General features: G+C 48.7%; 1 protein-coding gene across 1 annotated transcript; it reads right to left on the bottom strand.

The window, feature by feature from the left end:
- Nucleotides 1-6,626: 6,626 nt before the first annotated feature.
- Nucleotides 6,627-15,820, bottom strand: NOP56 (NOP56 ribonucleoprotein). The gene is made up of 11 exons (XM_082269389.1): nucleotides 15,696-15,820; nucleotides 15,349-15,463; nucleotides 14,743-14,904; nucleotides 14,327-14,525; nucleotides 13,301-13,488; nucleotides 12,011-12,162; nucleotides 11,210-11,310; nucleotides 9,892-10,040; nucleotides 9,376-9,497; nucleotides 8,862-9,026; nucleotides 6,627-6,939 (listed from the first exon to the last, which is right to left on the bottom strand). Exons 1-11 carry the CDS (start codon nucleotides 15,708-15,710, stop codon nucleotides 6,646-6,648), a joined length of 1,662 nt encoding a protein of 553 aa, XP_082125515.1. The 5' UTR covers nucleotides 15,711-15,820; the 3' UTR covers nucleotides 6,627-6,645.
- Nucleotides 15,821-24,269: the final 8,449 nt, after the last annotated feature.

Genomic DNA, 24,269 nt, shown 5'->3' with positions numbered 1-24,269 from the left:
TTTAGTCGACTAAAACTCCAGTATATTTTAGTCGACTAAAACGCCCTACATTTTAGTAGACTAAAACTCATTTTAGTCATCTATAATGGAATGGGTGTAGTTCAATTGTAATTTGTAATGCATTATTTAAGCATTTCTCTACAATTTCCAAACTCATATATACTACTGCTGGTCCTGGAGTGAAAAACGGAATTTTTGTAAAATCTTACCTGTAAAATTCCTTTCTCTGAGTCCTCCGACAGTCGCCGCCCACTTCATATTCATCACCAATGGGGTTATGTCCTTTATTCCGTAGGAGTAGCTAGGCAATAGAATATGTTAGTACAAAGACTTTTAACATATCCCACCCCCAGGGGGTGGTCCCCTCAGTACATAACCCTCCACTTCCTGTATCCAACTCAGTTTCAGTGGAATAGCAGTAGAGAGTACATCAAAACCCCAAAAGAGGGGCGGGGGCGGCGACTGTCGGAGGACTCAGAGAAAGGAATTTTACAGGTAAGATTTTACAAAAATTCCGTTTTCTCTTACGTCCTCCGACAGTCGCCGCCCACTTCATATTCATCACCAATGGGGATGTCCCAAAGCAGTGTAAACATGAGGGGTGGGAAGAACACAGCCGCGCCCAAGGCAACGCCGTCTCCCCATCAGAGAAAGGAACCTTACCAAAGGAAGGAAACCAGTTGGGCATAAGAACAAAACACTCGCTCAACAGGAGCAAGAAAACCCAGGGAAAAAACAAAAATCCCAAAAAGCCAAAGAACCCGTAACAAGGGCTCTAGGGAACTGCCGCACTAAGAACCTTGCGGCCAAAGGAAGCATCAGCCGATGCCTGAACATCTACTCTGTAGAATATCGTGAAAGTGTGTACGGTCGACCAAGTCGCCGCCTCACACACCTGGGCCACAGAGGCCCCATGACGACAGGCCCCAGACGTACTCAGAGATCTGGTAGAGTGCGCCTTCACAGGTACAGGGGGAACTTTCCCCCTCAAAGCATAGGCCTGATCAATGGTCCGTCTGATCCATTTGGCGATTGTAGAAGCCGACGCCGCCATGCCCTTCCGAGGACCTCCCGGAAGGACAAACAAGGCATCCGACTTGCGAGAAGACTCAGTCGATGTGAAATAGACTCTAATCGCCCGGACAACATCCAAGGAGTGAAGCAACACCTCCGTCGGATGCTTCGGCTTCGCGCAAAGCGAAGGTTTGACAATGTCCACATTGAGATGAAAGTCCGAAACCCTTTTTGGAAGAAAAGAAGGGTTAGGTCGCAAGACCACCTTGTCCAAATGCACAACCAGACACGGAGACTTGTAGGACAAGGCTGCCAGCCCCGACACTCGTCGAGTCGAGGTGATAGCCACCAAAAAAGGCGACCTTCTTGGATAACAAAGACAGCGAGATCTCCCTGAACCTTTCAAAAGGAGCACGCTGCAACACTGATAGAACTAGATTCAAGTCCCAAGGGGTAAGAGGGTCCCTCCTAGGAGGGATCAGATGACGTACCCCCCGCACAAAAGTGCTAACCAAAGAATCAGATGCCACAGGCCGTCGAAAAAGAACAGCCAAAGCAGACACCTGACCCTTGATCGTGGCCAGCGCCAGACGCTGGTCAACACCCGTCTGAAGGAAGGGCAACACCCTAGACACCGAATAAGTGTCAGGAGAGAAACCCCTGGATACGCACCAGGCAAAATACGCCTTCCAAGTACGGTAATAAACCTTCCCCGAGGAAGACTTCCTCACATTTATTAAGGTGTGAATGAACTCAGGGGAAAGACCCCTGTTCTTCAGGACCTCGGTTTTAACAGCCAGGCCGTCAAGGCCAGCGACCGTAAAGCAGGATGGAAGATCGGTCCTTGCGACAGAAGATCTTCTCGAAGAGGCAGACGCCACGGGGCGTCGATTGCCAGCTTCACGAGGTCTGCGTCCCAGGACCGGCGAGGCCAGTCCGGTGCCACAAGAATCACCGTGGTCGGTTCCGCGAAGGAACCTGGACAGCAATTGAATCGGCGGGAACGCATACATCAGTTGGTAGTGATGCCACGGGGCAACCAACGCGTCCGACGCGTCTGCCCGAGGATCGCACTCCTTGCCACGAACCGTGGTACTTTGTAGTTCAGACGAGACGCGAAAAGGTCTACCTCCGGAAGACCCCACCTCGCGCACAACATCTGGAAGACAGCCGGGTGAAGGGACCATTCTCCCTGGTCCAGGGTTCGACGGCTCAGATAATCCGCCTGCCAAATTTTCACCCCCGGAATGTGACCTGCCGATATTGCCGGGACATGCGTCTCGGCCCAAGACAGAATCGCGGCCACTTCTCGAGCCGCCCGGGCACTCGTGGTGCCCCCTTGGTGATTGATGTAAGTCACCGCCGTGGCAGTGTCCGTCTGCACCCGAACCGGGTAGCCGTGAAGATTGTCCGTCCAACGACAAAGACAGGAGTATCGCTCGCAGTTCCAGAACGTTGATCGGAAGGGAGGATTCCTCCGTCGACCAAACACCCTGGGTGGACAGAACGCCCAGAACACCACCCCAGCCCGACAGGCTGGCGTCCTTGGTGATCACCGTCCACGAAAGGGGACGAAAAGACTTGCCCCCCGATACTGAGGGGGATAGAAGCCACCACAGAAGATCCCTTCTGGTCTGAGAACTCAATGACATCTGGAGATCCAGAGACTGCGGACGCCCGTCCCACCGGGAAATATCTCCGCTTGGAGATCCCGCGTGTGAAACTGGGCGAAGGGAAATCGCCTCGAAAGCCGAGACCATCAATCCCAGACACCGCATGCACGTCCGAATGGACGAAGATGGAACGTCCCTGAGGGACCTGACTGCCTCCTGAAGAGCTGCGAGTTTTTCTTCCGGCAGGAAGACCTACGCCTGGACAGAGTCCAGAATCATACCCAGGTAAGAAATCCGAACCGATGGGCACAAAGTCGACTTTGGAAAATTGATCGTCCAACCAAACTCCTGCAGAGTCTGCAACGTGACGGACAGATCCTTCTCCAGACTCTGGCTGGTCGCAGACCGAACCAGAATATCGTCCAGATACCCCAGAACCGAAATGCCCTGGGCCCTCAACAAAGCCAGAACCGGTGCCAGCACTCTGGTGAACACCCTTGGAGCAGAGGCGAGACCAAAAGGCAACGCCACAAATCGGTAATGATCTTCCGCTATGGCGAATCGAAGGTACCTCTGGTGACCCTCGAAAATCGGGATGTGAAGATACGCATCTTGCAAGTCGATGGAAGCCATGAACTCCCCCGGAACCAGGGCAGCCACCACCGACCGCAGGGATTCCATGCGGAACTTGCGCACCCGCACAAGGCGGTACAGCGCCTTCAAGTCCAGAATCGGACGCACCTTGCCCTCCTTCCTGGGCACGGTGAGCAGATTGGAATAGAACCCCCGAAATCTGTCCCGATGAGACACCGGGACCACCACTCCCTGAGCCCTCAGGTCCTGCACCGCTAGATGCAGGTCCCGCAAACGCTCCGGGGATAACCGAAGACTTGAGGGAAAAAATCTGCTCTCTGGCCGAGAGAGAAACTCGATCTAGTGGCCAGATCGAACGATTCCCCGTGAAGTGGGTGAGGGCGCCCCTTCAGGCCGCACTGTTGTGGGCCGCAGAACCGGATTGGCTGGACCTTTGCTTACCTGCCCACGGCTTCTTGCGGGAGCCTTGACCCTTGGACGGCTTGTCCCAAAAATGTGACCGAAAGGCACGAAAGGACCCCTGAGGGGGCCGAAAGAAATCATTCTGTTTTCCAGGAGCCGTCTTAGTCTAGTGGGATTGAGGTAAGAGCGTGCTCTTACCCCCCATGACCCCTTTAATTAGGGCATCCAGGGATTCGCCAAAAAGGCGAGAACCATCAAACGGCAGATTGGCCAAGGTCCTACGTGAAGATTGATCCACAGACCAACACTTCAACCAAACCAGGCGGCGAGATAACACCGCCACACTGTGTACACGTGCAGCCAACGGAACCATATCCAGGTCCGCATCACACAAATACATGACACCCTGGTGGATTTGATCCACCATATCCAAAGTCGCCTGGGGGGCAGAATCAGCCCCCAGGACACGCCTAAGCACCTGCGTCCAGTTCGACCGCCTGGGCCGCCATAAGTGAAGCAATAAAGCTTTCAACATAGAACCCATAATAGAATAGGTACGACGGGCAAAGGACTCCATCCTCTTGTCCATGGCATCCCGGAACACCGGGGTGTCTGCAGCAGGAATCGCAGTGGACTTGTTCAAAACTGCTAACGCCTGGTCCACCGGAGGTGGGACACACCAACGCCCATCAGTAGCGGGCGTAAAAGGATAGCGCAGCTTAAACCTACTTGGCACAGCAAAAGGTTTGCGTATATTACGCCATCGTTCTTTCACAGCGCGCTGAAAATCATCAGTGCATGTAAACATCTGCGATGATATGTGCCTTTTCTGCGTCCCATAAGCCGCCAAGGCAGCAGGAGGACATGTTTCCTCCTCCAAACGCAGAGTTCGCTTGATAGAAGCAACCAATTCATCCATGAGCGCAAGCTCTTCAGACAAGCCAGGGGGAGAATCATCAACCCCCTCTACCTCAGCCTCCATTACTGACCCTATAAGGTCCCGGGAGGAACGAGACCCCGATAAGGAGATCTCTGCCCCAGCAGCCCCAGTACCATCACCCTCTTGAAACAGAGGAAATTGAAAACTCTGGGCCTTTTAGAGGATTGAGCAACCACCAGCATTTGCACCTGAGTCGCAAGGCTAGCCACAATCGCAGCCAAATCCCCCCCCGGGGGGGGGGGGGGAACCGCAGTCCCCTGGCTTCCCCCTAAATTGGCAGGAAACTAGTATTCCTGAAAATCCATGCCCTTGTAGCAGCAAAAATAAATGGGTGACCGCCCCTTTAAGAGAGCGCTGCGATCGTAGCCCACTCACACTAAGCATCCCACACAAGGGACCCCCACAGGGACAAGTATACCAAGGCAGGATACAGGGAATAAAAAGAAATGAACCTGGAGAGATCGGTGCTGCTGCTGCTGCTGCCTGCGGTGCTCCTGAAGGAAAGGAAATGCTGGCATACAGGGCGCTCTATGAAAGCCTATGGAGGCTACAAGAAAATGGCCGCCATGCATGTAAAACATGCGGCCGGAGCGATCGCAGTCAAAATGGCGCCGTTCGGCGCCGAAACTGCCGCTCCCACACCCCATGAGGGAGAAGTAAAACACACCATCTGCCCAAAAAAGGAACATGGTAAACCGCCGCAGCGGCGCTGTAATGTGCCCCAAGCATGAGAACTCAAGCCCCACCGCACACAGCCGTTCACACAGACAGAAAACTGACAGAGTGCAGCCAGCCCCCCCTCCTGCAGCCCACAGCATGCAGTGTGAGAGATAGGGAAAACGTAATAGTGTGAACACAGGGCAAGGTACACAGTCCCAGACTGACACCCCCCAGACAGACAGGTCCCCACATAAATACACTTACCTCTCACATGGCGTGGGGGACCCGCACAGGCGAACAAACCGCTGCACATGAGGCAGGGAGAGTCGCATCCAGGACGCATCAGAAGGTGGGTTGAGAAACCGCACAGCGTCCAGTGAGGTAGCCACCTCACCTAGCATCCCTGCACGGAACAGGGATGGGTCGTTCAGATAACTCAGGAGCGATACCTGACTGAACGCTCGATGGCGGGCTGAGAAGCCACTGACCCACAGCCTGCTACCAGGGGGGGTCAGCCCGAGACGCAGCCCGCATGATCCTCTTCATCAGAAGAACTAACTAACGCTGGTAAAATAACAGCTAACAAGAAAGAGAAAAAAACTCAAATAAAATCCAAAGAAAGGAAAGAGAGCTGAGACAAGGTGCCCCAGCACAGAAACTTCCAGCTACTCCTGACAGCTAGACAAATGAAACTGAGTTGGATACAGGAAGTGTAGGGTTATGTACTGAGGGGACCACCCCCTGGGGGTGGGATATGTTAAAAGTCTTTGTACTAACATATTCTATTGCCTAGCTACTCCTACGGAATAAAGGACATAACCCCATTGGTGATGAATATGAAGTGGGCGGCGACTGTCGGAGGACGTAAGAGAAAATCTAATATGTTATTATGCTTTGAGCATGCACCAGTGTTAATTTTTGGCAGCAAATTTCGATTTAGTTTTAGTTATAGTCTTTTGACTAAAATGCCATTTTAGTTTTAGTCGTATTTTAGTCATCTGAATTGTGTTAGTCGACTAAAACGTTTTAGTCGGTTTTAGTCGACGAAATTAACACTGAATGTATGATCAAGACCAAAATTCACTTCAAATCTTCTGGATCAAGTACAAATCAACCCTCCCGATGTTGCTCAGAAACCAAAGCTGCTCAAGGCGCCACCTCAAGTGCCTACCACTTTCTCAGATGTGTCTACCCCCCCCCCAAGATGTGGGAAAAGTAATTCTCTCCATTGCCACCAATCTAAGCATTGCACACTCAGATCTTGTTATATACAAACTTTATTCCGTATTTTACAATTGGGCACTTCCTAGCTCATTGTCCTCGAGCTTCAAAATTCTGTACATAAAAAAAAACAAAGTATGAAATGAAAGCGAAGGGCGCGGTCCCTCCTTATAATCAGTCTGTAAAGTGCGCGGCTACAGCTCAGCTGTCGTCCTCCTGGCGCACTTTGGCTTTCTTCTTTTTCTTGTGTTCTGTGGATGGGGTCTCCTCTGTGGACGGTTTCTTCTTCTTCTTGGGGGTCTGTTGCTCCTCCTCTTCCTCTAACCCGTTCTCAGACAACTCCCCCTCAGACTTTCGTTTCTTTTTCTTCTTGCTGGGCGTCTCCTCCGACACCTCAACCACCGCCGCCTTCTTTTTCTTCTTCTTGCTAGACTGCGGCTCCTCTTGGCTGTTTAGCTCTTCTTCCTCCACCACCTCAGCTTTCTTTTTCTTCTTCTTGGGCGTCTGAGAAGACAGTGAGATATCAGACCCCATTGTAAGTCACATGGCATACAAAGCAAACCCCATATCTATAACTACAGAGACGTAATGTTCAAATAAATACTATACAGAAACCACTGCTGGTGAAGGTTCAGAGTTTAGGGCAGTGATGGCAAACCTTGGCACCCCACACGTTTTGGAACTACATTTCCCATGATACTCATGCACTCTGCAGTGAGGGTGAGCATCATGGGAAATGTAGTTCCAACACATCTGGGGTGTTTAGGGTGATCTGAAGAGTCCCCATCATTTCATACATGACAGGCAACCCCCTGGAAGCAACCATTAAACAATCCCAGGAAGGTGCAACTTTAACAGCTCCACTTCCAAATCAGATTTCCATCCAAACATTGGGAAGGGCCCCAGACTTTGTACTCCTTAACAAGGTTTCAGCAAGTGACTGAAATAGCTGATCACAGTATCTACAGAAGAGAGGCGGGTAAAGATCTGGGACGCCAACCGATGACCAGAAGGGAATTCCACCAGACATGTCACCATCCCCATTTATAAAAGGGTAACCAGTCATGTCAAATGCCAGTTTACTCTGTACTCAAGGATTGTCCTGACAGCTGAGCCAACATGTCAAGGAAAGTGAGGGGCGCTCTTTACTACTTGATATTGTTGGTAATGACCGCAGGACCAAACCATGTTGGGAGATTATGGGGGTGGGTGTGTGATGACCTATACTGTTGGCAGGAGGTGTTTGGATCTTATGGTCAGCAATGACTGAAGGACCATACCAAAAGATGGTGGGGGGAGGTTGGTGTTCTGGTCCCGTCATTGCCAACACTATAGAGCAGTGGTCCTCAACTCCGATCCTCAGGGCCCACTAACAGGCCAGATTTTAAGTATTACCTTGGGGAGATGCAGACTAGAGTACTGCAATCACTGAGCAGCAAATGATATCACCTGGGATGTATTTCAGTTATCTTGCAAATCTGGCCTTTTAGTGGGCCCTGTATGCCAGGGTTGAGGACCACTGCTATAGAGCACCTACTATGTTGGAGATGAGAGGGGGGGGGGTGTTGGGTGCTCTATAGTGTTGGCAATGACAGGACCATATAGTGATGTTTGAGATGACAGTTGGTGGTAGATGCTCCATTGTTGTTCCATACCATGTTGGGGTGTTTGGCGCTCCATACTGTTGGCAATGGCAGATGGGTGTTTTGGTGTCTAATATTGTTGACAATGAGTGTAGGATCATACCATGTTGAAAGATTGTGGTGGGGGGGCTTGGGCTCTATAGTGTTGGCAGTGGTGGAGGGGGGGCTTGGGCTCTAGTGTTGGCAACAGGAATATGCCATGTTGGGTGCTCTATATGATTGGCAATGACAGGACCATACCATGCTTGAGCTGACAGGTGGCGTTAGATGCTTCATTGTTGGCAGTGACCAGACCATACCATGTCGGAGATACTAGGGGGTGTTAGGCGCTCTATATTGTTGGCAATGACTGAAGGATCATACCATGTTAAAAAGATAGTGGGGTGCTATAGTTTTGAGTGACAGGGCCACACAAATGTTGGCCATTGCCCAGATACCATGATGGAGATGGGATGGAGTGTTAGGTGCTCTATATTGTTGACAATGACAAAAACATACCATGGAAGGCAGGTAGGGTTCCTTCGCTCATCTATCCACTTCTGAATCCTAACAAGGCTCACTTAGGCATGTTCATGCATGAAGTTATCTCCCTAGATATTAGACTGGACAAGAATGTGGCCAGCAGCCTCCCCCCAGAGAAGCTTAACACCGTCAAAAGCCTCTGGTCTAGCAGCTACCCAGGTTTTTTTGGATGGGGGGGTGGAGTGTCCCTGTGAAGACTGCTGGTGGATACCAAAAACCCACACACAGAAGAGTTCCCATCTCTGAGCCAACCATCGCCCTCACCTCTGCCTCCTCTGTGCTTTGCACTGGTGCAGACTCTCCTTGCTCCATCTCTGCAGCCGCTGCCAGTTCCGCTAGCCTCTTCTTTTCACGCTTCTTTCTCTTCTTTTCTTTCTTCTCCAGTTTTCTCTTGATCTCAGACACGACTTCTGTAGCCTAAAAACACAATGGGAGGTTTAAACTTATGCGGCCCGCAGATCGTATAGCTTACCCCTCTCTGCCAACGCTCGTCGGATCAGGCTCATTAAATCAGTATTTTGCCTCCACCATTTCTGGTCAGGAGAGAAAAGAGCTTCATCACCTCCGACATACCCGCATAGGGGCTTCTACCGACCTTGGTTCATCCCTCCCTAGCTAGACCACCATCAGGAGGCAATGGACCTCCAGTTGCAGCTTAAACTAAGGCTTTTATGCTGGATAATACCAACTTCCACATAGGACTAAGTGAATACCAAGTTCCTACCACCCCAAGCTTCAACAAGATGCTTTTACAGGAGACACTGACCTCTGCTTGGGCCTCCTTCATGACATCAAGGTTCTTGCGTGGAGCGTCCCCGGTCTCGTAAAACGCCAGCCGTTCTTCCACCTGCTCCCTCAGTTTATCCCCATACACACTGGTCGGGATTTCTGCAATGAGGAGATACAGAGCATTACTTAACCAACCTTACTGCCATCTGGAGGATAAGAGACCAACCAAGTTGTAGAGACCTCAGCTTCGCTCAGACACAAGCTTATCAACATACACCGAGGTGATATACTGTTGACGAAAAATATTTACCATCATGGCAAAGCAGAGAAAAAAAAAAAAAAAAAAAAAAAAAGAATCCAAGGACAGATCTTAGCCAAGGAAATAAAGGTCTATAGGTGCCATCTAAATATAATTTCCTTATGGTCAGCTTTTACTTACCATCCTATACTCTGGTTTACAGATGCAACCACCACCACCCCCCCCCCCGCAATTGCCCTTAACTTGACATCATCTGAACAGAGTAGTTACATATACCAGCAGGGGGTGCCTCACCTGAAAAGCAGTCTATGCGGGAGGCAATTGTGCACTTGTTGGCCAGGTACCGGGAGATCCTCCCCTTGTTCTTGGCAGCAGCACGTCCAATGAAGGTGGAGTGGAAGATGAGGCCGTATTTTGGTGTGTTCCCTCGAGTCTTCAGGGCCCTGTAATGGGATCAGCTAAATATTTGTAACAAGATTGAAACAGATGATTGCTACAGAGCCTATGGGACCCCATCGCCTCCCTCAAGAGCCATGGAACAGTAATGGGAACCCCATCACCTCCCTCAAGAGCCATGGAACAGTAATGGGAACCTGTCACATTGCTGATAATTAGAGAACGATCTTCAAAAGGGAAGCGGTCACTTCTAACCTTGTGCCGAGCAAGAAGCAAATAGGAGCTCAACATAACCTGTTAGTTTTAGTTAGACTCCACTGAGCCTGTGAACCTCCTGAATTCTAAATAAACTGAACAGGCATGCAATTTGCTGATCTTCTAACCCAGAGGAAGAGGTCCAAGACTGCTGATGCCACTACCTTACCAAGGGTTGCTATGCTGGCTCTACACAGTCGCAAATGTATGAGGTGTAGCCATAATGGAGAACATTGGTAGATAAAAGCTCAAATCCCCAATCACAGCACTGCCCCTGGGCTATGTGAGCCACAGCAGGACCAGAGGGCTGACACTTCTGGGAGGTACCAGCACTGCCAACGCTTACAGCACACATGAGCGATGGTGTATGCAGGTGCAATGAATCATGGGAGATACAATCTGCAGAGCATGTTAAAAAAAACATGTGCGCGGTTTGTACCACCATACAGCAGAGTGCAGCATCCACCGCTGGAATGTTAATCCTCCCTCAACTGCACAGGTGAAATCCAGGACAAGGTTGTGAATGTATGCAATAGCAGAATTAGAAGTTTCAGGCCCCTGCTAGGACACCATGTGCTTTAATACCAAGGTAGGAGAAAGTCCACCTCAAAACTCTCCACTAACATTGCATGGTCAATGTGATACAAGACATCCCCTCATTGAGCGAGACGAGGAGCAGGCTGCAAATTGAAGAGGGCTACACACCACAACTTAACCCCCTAGAGCAGGTCCAGCCCCCCCCCCCCCCACTTCCCATTAGAAAAGAATCAGCATTACTCTGACCTGCACAGCTGCTCACAGCCCCTCAGGCACACGTATATACACAGCGAGTAGTGGGCGTTGTTCAGACTCTGGGGCGGCGGTTATCACTCACGCAGCGACTGGCGGGAAGCCTGGCGCCAAGGTGTCAAACACCTGCACCCAGTCACCTGCCATCACCACAAGCGCCCGGCAGTTGTACCTGAATAGAGCTTTCTCTGCTCCCAGGATCTGGACGGTGGAGGCCGGGTATTTGGCCAGGTTGGTCAGACTACCGGCGTGGGAGATGAGACGAGCGCCAACCTGCGGGAGAGGAACCAAAAAAATAAATAAATCAGCGGGATGGTGGACATGGTGACAACATACAAGATAAGCAGACAACGTATGAGCTCAGTCGGCACAGATCAGCAGTGTAAAGTTTTTCAGCAGCAGGCTCAGTGGATTGACAGATTTCACTGATACATCATCTCTGTGCAGAGCCCAAACCCTATTGTGGGGGAAATGCTTGTGGCTCTTAGGGCCGCCCCCCCCCAATTTAAAAAAGTTAATCATTTGTATACACCAGGGATCCTCAAACTACGGTCCTCCAGCTGTTGCAGAACTAGACATCCCATGAGGCATTGTAAAACTGACATGACTAGGCATGATGGGAAATGTAGTTCCTAAACAACTGGAGGGCCATAGTTTGAAGACCCCTGGTATACACCTAATGTGAAAAGTAGAACTGCTCTTGTTAAATTTAGGTCCCAAGTGCTCATACCAGTTGGCACCAGTTCCTTCCAGGACCCTTGATTACAAATTTGGAGCAACTAGCTTAAGGTATTTGAATTCAGACTAAGGAATCAGTCAACCAGCCCCCGCCCCCAAGCTTATCTGCCCCCAACCACTAACTACCATTAGAAGCTGTGCACACAAAGGTTTTATTTTCTTTATTATGAAGCATGGTGTTCTACATAAATCAATTGACCCGTAAGGTTGGGGGGTACATTTTAACAACACTGACCACTTCTCCGATGAGGGCGGACAGGCTGGGGGCCACTTGGGTCATCTTGGATCTCAGATATTCCTGTAGGCCCTTGCGGTATTCGGACAAGGAGATGACGCGGCTGGAGAAGCTCTCAATATTGATCAGATCAATGGGAGAGATGTCCATCCCTGGAGGAGAGAGGAAAGTATATTAGACACACAATATCCCAGGCTCACCTTCGAAGACAGCACAGAGTGGGGTAGAGACACCATAGAAGCAGAGGGGCCCCCATATGGCAGTACATACACCCAGACTATAAAAGCCCCCAATAAAGCCCAGTGAGACAGAACGAAGACCATCCCACTTAGTGTGGGGCTAAAGTGACCCCTTCCGATAGCTATACCTAAAAAGGAGCAATAAAGATCTTACAATATATTTCTGCACCGCTATGTACATCGGCCCGCTCTCCCCTCAACTGTTTCCGAGGATGCTCGCTGACTCGCTTGCATCTCCATAGCCGACCTTTACCCTTCTCAGCTTCGACACTTTCCCTCCTTTTTCGTTCTTTTCCTCCTGTCCCCCCCCCCCCCCACCTTCACCAGACCCTTATCACCTCAAGGGCTGACGTGCCGCCCTCCATTGATTCTTCCTGTGGGTATTCACAGAATTCCCTACCCCAGACTGGATTACACATCCAATTGGTGGTTGCCCCCCTGTGTCCGGATACAGCGAGTTCCCCATTGAGGGTATTGGGCCACGGGAGGCACCACTGCCGCATTTGTTTACACTCTCTCCACGGTACTCCCTACTCCAATGGAGGCCATCACAGTTCCTGACTATATGGTATCCATCCCTACACCATAGTACAGGTACCAATGCTGTCTCCAGTTTGATTGTGGGTTCCACTAGACCAGGGGTCTTCCAAACTACGGACCTCCAGTTCAGGAACTACAATTACCATCATGCCTAGTCATGTCTGTGAATGTCAGAGTTTTACAATGCCTCATGGGATGTGTAGTTCAACAGCTGGAGGGCCGTAGTTTGAGGATTCCTGCGCTAGACAGTCCACGATGATCATATATGTTCCTATGTTCCACTGTATGAATACGCCTTGGTCTGTTCATTTTATATCATCCCTCGTTTTTGTTTGAATGTTTTTGTCCCACCTGATGTGCTGTACATTTGCTTTAATCTCTTTCAATAAATTGTTTTGGAAAATCTATTTCTGCACCATCGGTGTTCGAGAAGAGTCGTCTGGGTTACAAAACCTCCCCATTCACTTCAACACAAACAGCTCATACTTTTGTTCATGGAGTGTCAACTCACCCATGGAGGACCTGGAAGCGTCAAGGATGGCCTGAGCCTTGGCACTGTCCATTATTATCTCTTCCATCTCCTCCAGCTTCTCCTCGCTCAGCTCTTTTCGGTTGCCAATGAACTTGGCCATCCGGCAGTAGGTGTAGTTGTCAGAGACGATCTTGATGAGCTCTGGGAAGTGATATCCATACCATTCTCTGGGAGGAAAAAGGAGGAGAACCGCTATGAGCCACAGACCCAAATAACATCACATATATACACAACGGAGAGAGGAGAGCTGTCTCCCCGATAACAATACAGTCCCAGGCACAGGGCCGAGCTGTGGTGTAGACGGAGACGTTACTATTCCTCCTCTTTCTATACAGACAGCGGGGGAGGCGACACTGCCTGTGGTAAGCATTGGGAGGATTAAATGTCTATACACCAAATATGTAAGCCTTCACGATCCCTGAGGAGCTACACACAGACCTCTGCGACCTGGACTCCCCTTCTCTAAAAAAGGAATTGCACATACCCAAACCACCCAAACCTCCATCACACTAGAGGTGCCACATCCACCCAAGCTCCCAACCCATGAGCTGCACATAGCCTAACCCCCCCCCCATTGGGGGGCAGGACCCATCAAAACCCGCACATAAGCAAAAACCCAAGGGTATGTGTGGCTCTTGATTAGCAAACCTTGGAGATGCCCCATTTCTCCCAAACCACCCCTACCTGGAGGAGCCACACCTTTGCTCCCAATGGAGGAACTTACCTAGCAAACCTTGGAGATGCCCCATTTCTCCCAAACCACCCCCACCTGGAGGAGCCACACCTTTGCTCCCAATGGAGGAACTTACTAGCAAACCTTGGAGATGCCCCATTTCACCCAAACCACCCCCACCTGGAGGGGCCACACCTTTACTTCCAATGGAGGAACTTACCTAGCAAACCTTAGAGATGCCCCATTTCACCCAAACCACCCCCTACCTGGAGGGGCCACACCTTTGCTCCCAATGGAGGAGCTTACCCCACACACTTAGAATGTGCACCCACCTGACCCTCATAGAGAAGGTGTTGATATCCTTATCCAGTTGGTCCAGCAAGCTAATAGACTGAATGATCATGTTGTCCACACGGTTGACGTTGAACTTGACCTTGGCTCGGGAGTAGCTGTGCCCAAGGCCAAGCTGTGCCTTGGAAGCCGACTGAGCAGTCAGGCCTTTCACCAGGGAATGGAAATGTAGCCGGATACCTGCAAGGAAGACACATTCTCATTATTTCAGTAGAGGACAGAACCCCATGGCATCTCATTGTATGAAGACATCTTTGCCTCACTCTCCAAATACCCACAATTCCAAACCCCCGCTGAGCACAAACGCTGGGTAACCTGGAGTTTACATGTACCATCAGTCACAAGCTTGTAACTGACCCAGGTTCCTCTCCAGTAATCTGAGCACACCCCCATTTACCTCTGATGAGTTCAGGGACCACCCCGGTGGTATCGCATTTGATGTTCAGCTCTTCGAAGATCGCTGCTCCGATTTTCCCATCGCTGACTCCAAGAAGGGCCTTTTTCTTCTTGGCAGGCATGTGGGTCTCCAGGAGGAGTTTAAGATCCTCATGGAGGACACCTGGGGGGAAGAGAACCACAATTAGGCATCAGAATGAAAACGCCAACACCATACTGACAACTGTAGTACAGGACGTGCTCAGTAACCTCAGGTGACATCACACAGCTCAGTGGATTGACAGATTAGAAAAACATCATCGCACGTCCCCAATAAACCCCAACAAAGGCTGACCATCAAAACCCTAAGACGCCATCAACCATCCCCAATAATGCCCACCAAAAAAAAAATCCAACCCTCGTTACCCTGAGACGACATCCAATGTTCTCTATAATCCCCAACAAAGTCTGACAATCACAACCCACAAAGAACATTCCCAACCAATAATCCCCTCACCCAAAGGCCAACTGTCCACATCTCATGTTCCCAATAATGCCCCCACTCAAAGCCAACCCACCTCATTACCTTCAGAGAACATTAGACATCCCCAATAACCCCCCTCGTTACCTTCAGAGATGGCGTTGACATTCTCCAGGGCACTCTGGGCGGATTTAAATGGTGAAAATGCCACCAGCTTCACTATTGTGTTGAACTTGCCGATATCCTGCAGCGACGACTCCACCTGCAGGCAGAAGAGGACATATTGGCTATCGGGGACCAATCACTGGGAGCAAGAACAATGCTGAATGGTGAATCCCCCCTAGTACATGGCTGCAATTCAGTGCCAGCTACTGCCAACCAGCACAAAGCTAGGGGTCCAAGGAGTTTATAACGGCAAACCCACCACAAGCAAAGGACTAAACCCGTCCGTGCACCATTACCACTGAGGGGCGCTCACTGAGCAGACAACTCACCTGAGGAAGCAGCATGCCGATCTCCTCCACCTCCTTCACCGCAAACAGGGCGTAGCCCGCCGCATGCTCAAATAAGATATGGAGCAAAACCTGCAAGACATGAGTGAGATCAGACGAGAGGACCAACCAACACCTCCCCCCTATAGACCTGACTGAGAACATGGAGGACCAACCATAGACATGTCAGAGGAGGACCAACCATAGACATGTCAGAGGAGGACCAACCATAGACATGTCAGAGGAGGACCAACCATAGACATGTCAGAGGAGGACCAACCATAGACATGTCAGAGGAGGACCAACCATAGACATGTCAGAGGAGGACCAACCATAGACATGTCAGAGGAGGACCAACCATAGACATGTCTGAGGAGGACCAACCATAGACATGTCTGAGGAGGACCAACCATAGACATGTCTGAGGAGGACCAACCATAGACATGTCTGAGGAGGACCAACCATAGACATGTCTGAGGAGGACCAACCATAGACATGTCTGAGGAGGACATGGGAGAGTGAGATCAGACGAGAGGACCAACCAACACCTCCCCCCTATAGACCTGACTGAGAACATGGAGGACCAACCATAGACATGTCTGAGGAGGAGATCATGGAGGACCAACCATAGACATGTCTGAGGAGGAGATCATGGAGGACCAACCATAGACATGTCTGAGGAGGAGAACATGGGAGAGTGAGATTAGACAAGAAAAATGACCAGAAAATGACCAACCTCTTCACCCAACCCGCTGCTCAATATACATTACTGATGAGAATATGGAAGGCAAGGCTAGAAGATGAGGCCCAACCAACACCTCCCCCCACCCCCCTAGACATCAACATGGAGAAAGTCCAGCTAAGAGGACCAACCCCCAACAAACATCACTGAGAACCAAGAGCGAACCCCTCACCCCTTCCTCAATACAACACTGAGTATGAAGGCCGACCCCCGAGTGCCCCAACACTGAGGATAAACATGACAACCAAGCAGCTTTGTCCCCCTATATATTGGCGGTGTGTTGAGCACCCTCGGGCCTTCTGGACACTGAATCTCACTATTCTTCGGCCCCCCACACTGGGGGGCACAGGCGGTGTGCAGAGTCGGCTATAGAATGGCTGAATTCCTGTTCTCAGGTGTAAGCCGGAACTTCTATACCTCAGTACACGGGACGGACATCACTCCCTGGACATGGAGAGACTACCTTTGAGGGAACGGATTGTATGCACACATAGGGGGTCATCACACCAGCAGAGCCAATCACTTCTATGGCCAGCTGTACACCCCAACCTGCAGCTCTTTGGGGGTTGGACTGTACCCTCACATACAGGAAGCCTCATGCCTGCAGCTCTTTTGGGGGGGGGGGGGTGTACCCTCACATACGGGAGGCCTTATGCCTGCAGCTCTTTTGGGGGGGGGGGGACTGTACCCTCATGTACAGGAAGCCTCATATCTGCAGCTCTTTTGGGGGAGGGGGGCGGGACTGTACACTCACGTAGATGAGGCCTGATGCCTGCAGCTCTTTTGGGGGGGTGTACTCTCGCATACAGGAGGCCTCACACCTGCAGCTCTTTTGGGGGACTGTACCCTCACATACAGGAGGCCTAATGCCTGCAGCTCTTTTGGGGGGCTGTACCCTCACGCACGGGAGGCCTCACAACTGCAGCTCTTTTTGGGGGGGGGGGGGGGGACTGTACCCTCACACACAGGAGACCTCAACCCTGCAGATACCCGGGGTGGGACCACACCCCCCCCCCAACATGCAGGAGGCCTCATCCACTCAAACACCTAAATATACCGAACACAGCGCAGGGTGACTGTGGCAAGGATCGTCCTTCACACTGGCAGCCATCATTACTGCCCCCCCCCCCCCCCCCCCAGGAGACATCTGGAAACCAATAGACTCAAGACCTCTACATATGGAGGACCCATCAGAGGAGACATCTCCATACCTTGTAATGGCAATGCAATAGTTCATTTATAATACAATATATATATATATATATATATACTGCACTTCCTACCATGTGGTAGATTTGTAAACGATGGTCACACCACACATGTGAGGTATCGCCACGATCGTTAAAAGTAATAATCCCATCCCCCGACCTCCTCTGTAACCTGCAGACATTTTTAGGTACCGATGTTTGTCACCATTTCACGAATGTGTGCGATTTTGAAGCGCGGCGTGTTAGGAATCTATTTAATGTTCTCTCACATTATAGAAAAACTAAATTGGGCCGACTTTACGGTTTTCTTCTTTTTAATCCAAGTGTTTTCCAAGACGATTGTGTTTGTAAGAGCGCCGCACAAATGGGTGACAAAAAGTGTTGCAGCGCCCTCCATTTTATTCTCTAGGGACTCTGCTTTAAAAAAATAAAAAATAAATAAAAATTATGAAAAGTTTGGGGGTTCCAAGTATTTTTTTTTTTTGCTAGAAAATAAAGATTTTAATTTGTAAACAACAAAATGTCAGAAAATCGGTCTTTAGGCTGTTAAATCTTTTTTTTTCCCCCAAAAACAAAAAATTGCCATTTGCAAAAAAAAAAAAAAAAAGTGACAAAATGCGACACCCCCCATTATATTCTCCAGGACCTCTACATGCTATATTTATTATTTGTTCCATTGTGGGGGGGGGGCGCCCAAGTACATTTCTAGCAGATTTTCCCATGTGGGGGAGAAATGGCGGCGGGTGGGAAATGGTTATGGGGGGTGAGGGGAGGCCTGGACTGTATACAGCATTACAGACTCATTATACCCCCCCCCCCGGAATACAGAGACTGGGGACCGCGAGGCACCGGGCCCCGACCTGCACACACGTGGCCTCCCCCCGCCATGTGACTCACCATGATTACTCCGCTCCGTCCTCCTCCCGCGCCGCAAACAGACTGAGCACCGAGCGCCTCACCTCCTTACCACCCCACCCCGACTCCACCCACCTCCTACCCCGCTCCACCCACTTCCTACCCCGCTCCACCAATCTACACCGAGACACACCGCCATCCTCCAATCATCTTCCTCACCCATCTCCTAATCCCTCCCGTCCGGCCAATCAATCACCGAAACGCAGTGCCCCGCCTTCTCCGGCGACGTCGCCAATAGCCGCCCCTGTGCCAGAAGACGGACGTGCACCGCAGCCAATCATCGGAGAGACAAAAGAGAGGAGAGGTATACAGTGCGGCCTACTGTGGGACTCTATGGTAGGTTGGAGGACCCGAGCTGGCCATGTGGTTAGAGAGCGCATGGTGGAGGTCAGGGTGGACTTCCGGTGTGCCCTGTGTGTGTATAATATGTTATTTTATACACTATGTACTATATATATATATATATATATAGGAGGAAAGTATATATACTATAGTACTATATATACTGTATACATTACATTATAGTACTATATATACTGTGTCCTATACTATATACTGTATATATATATATGAGGACAGTAGAGATACTATAGTACTATATATACTGTGTCTTATAATGCATACTGTATATATTGCTATATATATATAGGAGGACAGTATATATTACATTATAGTACTATATATAATGTCCTATACTACATGCTAAATATCTATATATAGGAGGACAGTATATAGATACTATATACAGTATATATTACACTATAGGACCATGTATGTTGTGTCTTATGCTGCATACTGTGTATATATATATATATATATACAGTATCTCACAAAAGTAAGTACACCCCTCCCATGTGACAACACTGAAGAAATGAGACTTTGCTACAATGTAAAGTAGTGAGTGTACAGATTGTATAACAGTGTAAATTTACTGTCCCCTCAAAATAACTCAACACACAGCCATTAATGTCTAAACCGCTGGCAACAAAAGTCAGTACACCCCTAAGTGACAATCTCCAAATTTAGCCCAAAGTGTCAATATTTTGGTGGCCACTATTATTTTCCAGCACTGCCTTCAACCTCTTGGGCATGGAGGTCACCAGAGCTTCACAGGTTGTCACTGGAGTCCTCTTCCCCTCCTCCATGATGACATCACAGAGCTGGTGGATGTTAGAGACCTTCCCCTCCTCCACCTTCCATTTGAGGATCCCCACAGATGCTCAATAGGGTTTAGGTCTGGAGACGCTTGGCCAGTCCATCACCTTTACCCTCAGCTTCTTTAGCAAGGCAGTGGTTGTCTTGGAGGTGTTTGGGGTCGTTATGTTGGAATACTGCCCTGCCCCCCAGTCTCTGAAGGGAGGGGATCATGCTCTGCTTCAGTATGTCACAGTACATGTTGGCATTCATGGTTCCCTCAATGAACTGTAGATCCCCAGTGCCGGCAGCACTCATGCAGCCCCAGACCATGACACTCCCACCACCATGCCTGACTGTAGGAAGACACACTTGTCTTTGTACTCCTCACCTGGTTGCCCCCACACACGCCTGACACCATCTGACACCAAATAAGTTTATCTTGGTCTCATCAGAGCACAGGAGATGGTTCCAGTAATCCATGTCCTTAGTCTGCTTGTCTTCAGCAAACTGTTTGCAGGTTTTCTTGTGCATCATCTTTAGAAGAGGCTTCCTTCTGGGATGACAGCCATGCAGACCATATTGATGCAGCGTGCAGCGTATGGTCTGAGCACTGACAGGCTGACCCCTCCCCCACCCCTTCAACCTCTGCAGCAATGCTGGCAGCACTCATACGTCTATTTCCCAAAGACAACCTCTGGATATGACGCTGAGCACTGCACTCAACTTCTTTGGTGGACCATGGTGAGGCCTGTTCTGAGTGGAACCTGTCCTGGTAAACCACTGTATGGTCTTGGCCACCGTACTGCAGCTCAGTTTCAAGGTCTTGGCAATCTTCTTATAGCCTAGGCCATCTTTATGTAGAGCAACAATTCTTTTTTTCAGATCCTTAGAGAGTTCTTTGCCATGAGGAGCCATGTTGAACTTCCAGTGACCAGTATGAGAAAGTGAGAGCGATAACACCAAATCTAACACACCTGCTCCCCATTCACAGCTGAGACCTTGTAACACTAACGAGTCACATGACACCGGGGAGGGAAAATGTCTAATTGGGCCCAATTTGGACATTGTTACAGATCTTAGTAGTGGAAGAACTCCCTCATAGGGTCCTGTCCCCTGATAAATAAAAGGGGTGAGCAAATGGCCCCGCCACAGAGCATCCCCCTGTGATGATCGGGGTAGCGCAGGTTGAAAAGCTATGTTGCCTCAATAATAAATAAATGAGTCCAGGCAGCAAACATCAAAGTCCCGTGGGCCCATGTGGTAAGGCACTACCACAAGTTTGTCCCTTTAGGGGACACATGGGCCCACGGGACTTTGATATTGACCGCTTGGACTCGTTTATTCATTATTGAGCCAACATAGCTTTTGAACCCAAGCTACCCCGATCAACACAGGGGGATGCTCTGTGGCGGGGCCATTTGCTTACCCCTTTTATTTATGAGGGGACAGGACCCTATGAGGGAGTTCTTCCCCTACTAAGATCTGTAATACGCACCAGGCCAAATCTTTGTCTGGACACACGTGGGAGCATAGCAAATTATCAACATCAGATGGTTGTCCCCTAATATGGTCCCGGCGCCTGCCCAGGGAACGCTCTCCGCTTGTGCACCATTATAGATGGGTACTGAATGGTCTTTGTAGCCCTGAGGAAGCAATTGGTGGAACGCGTCGGTACCGAACACCCACAATTATATACTCATCACACCAGTTAAGGATTTTCCAAACAGTTGATTTGGCCACACCTAATGTTTTTGCCATCTCTCTGATGGGTTTGTTTTGTTTTTTCAGCCTAATGATGGCTTGCTTCACTGATAGTGACAGCTCTTTGGATCTCATATTGAGAGTTGACAGCAACAGATTCCAAATGCAAATAGCACACTTGGAATGAACTCTGGACCTTTTATCTGCTCCTTGTAAATGGGATAATGAGGGAATAACACACACCTGGCCATGGAACAGCTGAGCAGCCAATTGTCCCATTACTTTTGGTCCCTTAAAAAGTGGGAGGCACATATACAAACTGTTGTATTTCCTACACCTTTCACCTGATTTGGAGGTAAATACCCTCAAATGAAAGCTGAAAGTCTGAAGTTATAGCACATCTTGTTTGTTTCATTTTAAATCCATTGTGGTGGTGTATAGAGCTAAAAAGATTAGAATTGTGTCCATGTCCCAATATTTATGGACCTGACTGTGTGTGTATATATATATATCTTCGGTAATTTATTCCTTATCCACTATTGAAAATCATCTGGGGAAAAATAAGGTGTTTAAAGTCTGGGGTCTCCCAGAAAAGATGCCCTAGGAGAGGAATTGGACACCAAAGTTAGTTGTATTTTACATTTGTTCCAAAGTCTTAGAGAATGGGATGTAATAGCACTGCGAGTTGAACTAGACTGTATTGTGTTACCATTTTTTACCATGTAAGTAACAAGGCCATCTTTTTGGATTTTTTTATATCCCTCCTAATAAATATATGTATATGAGATTTATGCATTCTAATATAAACCTACATTTGCAGACCTCTTTTTGCATCAAGCTCCTGATGAAATGACAGGGATCCACGAAACACGTAGAGCCCCATAGATGCATAGATATACAGTGCCTTGCGAAAGTATTCGGCCCCCTTGAACTTTGCAACCTTTTGCCACATTTCAGGCTTCAAACATAAAGATATAAAACTATAATTTTTTTGAAGAAACAACAAGTGGGACACAATCATGAAGTGGAATGAAATTTATTGGATATTTCAAACTTTGTTAACAAATAAAAAACTGAAAAATTGGGCGTGCAAAATTATTCAGCCCCTTTACTTTCAGTGCAGCAAACTCTCTCCAGAAGTTCAGTGAGGATCTCTGAATGATCCAATGTTGACCTAAATGACTAATGATGATAAATAGAATCCACCTGTGTGTAATCAAGTCTCCGTATAAATGCACCTGCACTGTGATAGTCTCAGAGGTCCGTTTAAAGCGCAGAGAGCATCATGAAGAACAAGGAACACACCAGGCAGGTCCGAGATACTGTTGTGGAGAAGTTTAAAGCCGGATTTGGATACAAAAAGATTTCCCAAACTTTAAACATCCCAAGGAGCTCTGTGCAAGCGATAATATTGAAATGGAAGGAGTATCAGACCACTGCAAATCTACGAAGACCTGGCCGTCCCTCTAAACTTTCAGCTCATACAAGGAGAAGACTGATCAGAGATGCAGCCAAGAGGCCCATGATCACTCTGGATGAACTGCAGAGATCTACAGCTGAGGTGGGAGACTCTGTCCATAGGACAACAATCAGTCGTATACTGCACAAATCTGCCCTTTATGGAAGAGTGGCAAGAAGAAAGACATTTCTTAAAGATATCCATAAAAAGTGTCGTTTAAAGTTTGCCACAAGCCACCTGGGAGACACCAAACATGTGGAAGAAGGAGCTCTGCTCAGATGAAACCAAAATCAAACTTTTTGGCAACAATGCAAAATGTTATGATTGGCGTAAAAGCAACACAGCTCATCACCCTGAACACACCATCCCCACTGTGAAACATGGTGGTGGCAGCATCATGGTTTGGGCCTGCTTTTCTTCAGCAGGGACAGGGAAGATGGTTAAAATTGATGGGAAGATGGATGGAGCCAAATACAGGACCATTCTGGAAGAAAACCTGATGGAGTCTGCAAAAGACCTGAGACTGGGACGGAGATTTGTCTTCCAACAAGACAATGATCCAAAACATAAAGCAAAATCTACATTGGAATGGTTCACAAATAAACATATCCAGGTGTTAGAATGGCCAAGTCAAAGTCCAGACCTGAATCCAATCGAGAATCTGTGGAAAGAACTAAAAACTGCTGTTCACAAACGCTCTCCATCCAAACTCACTAAGCTCGAGCTGTTTTGCAAGGAGGAAAGGGCAAAAATTTCAGTCTCTCGATGTGCAAAACTGATAGAGACATACCCCAAGCGACTTACAGCTGTAATCGCAGCAAAAGGTGGCGCTACAAAGTATTAACTTAAGGGGGCTGAATAATTTTGCATGCCCGATTTTTCAGTTTTTTATTTGTTAAAAAAGTTTGAAATATCCAAAAAATTTCGTTCCACTTCATGATTGTGTCCCACTTGTTGTTGATTTTTCACCAAAAATTACAGTTTTATATCTTTATGTTTGAAGCCTGAAATGTGGCAAAAGGTCGCAAAGTTCAAGGGGGCCGAATACTTTCGCAAGGCACTGTATATACTCATCACACCAGTTAAGGATGTTCCAAACAGTTGATTTGGCCACACCCAATGTTTTTGTCATCTCTCTGATGGGTTTGTTTTTTCAGCCTAATGATGGCTTGTTTCACTGATAGTGACAGCTCTTTGGATCTCATATTGAGAGTTGACAGCAACCGATTCCAAATGCAAATAGCACACTTGAAATGAACTCTGGACCTTTTATCTGCTCCTTGTAAATGGGATAATGAGGGAATAACACACACCTGGCCATGGAACAGCTGAGCAGCCAATTGTCTCATTACTTTTGGTCCCTTAAAAAGTGGGAGGCACATATACAAACTGTTGTAATTCCTACACCTTTCACC

Source organism: Pelophylax lessonae, assembly GCF_965119305.1.
Source record: "Pelophylax lessonae genome assembly, chromosome: 1".
Classification (NCBI taxonomy): Eukaryota; Metazoa; Chordata; class Amphibia; order Anura; family Ranidae; genus Pelophylax; species Pelophylax lessonae.
This window is presented reverse-complemented; position numbering and strand designations above follow the sequence as displayed.

Excerpts from the sequence above, each read along its gene's own strand:
- NOP56 (XM_082269389.1), bottom strand. Across the intron at positions 14,526-14,742 it reads GGTCCCTGAACTCATCAGAG|GTATCCGGCTACATTTCCAT; the intron begins GTAAATGGGGGT and ends TCTTCCTTGCAG. Across the intron at positions 9,498-9,891 it reads CCGCATAGACTGCTTTTCAG|AAATCCCGACCAGTGTGTAT; the intron begins GTGAGGCACCCC and ends TCCTCATTGCAG.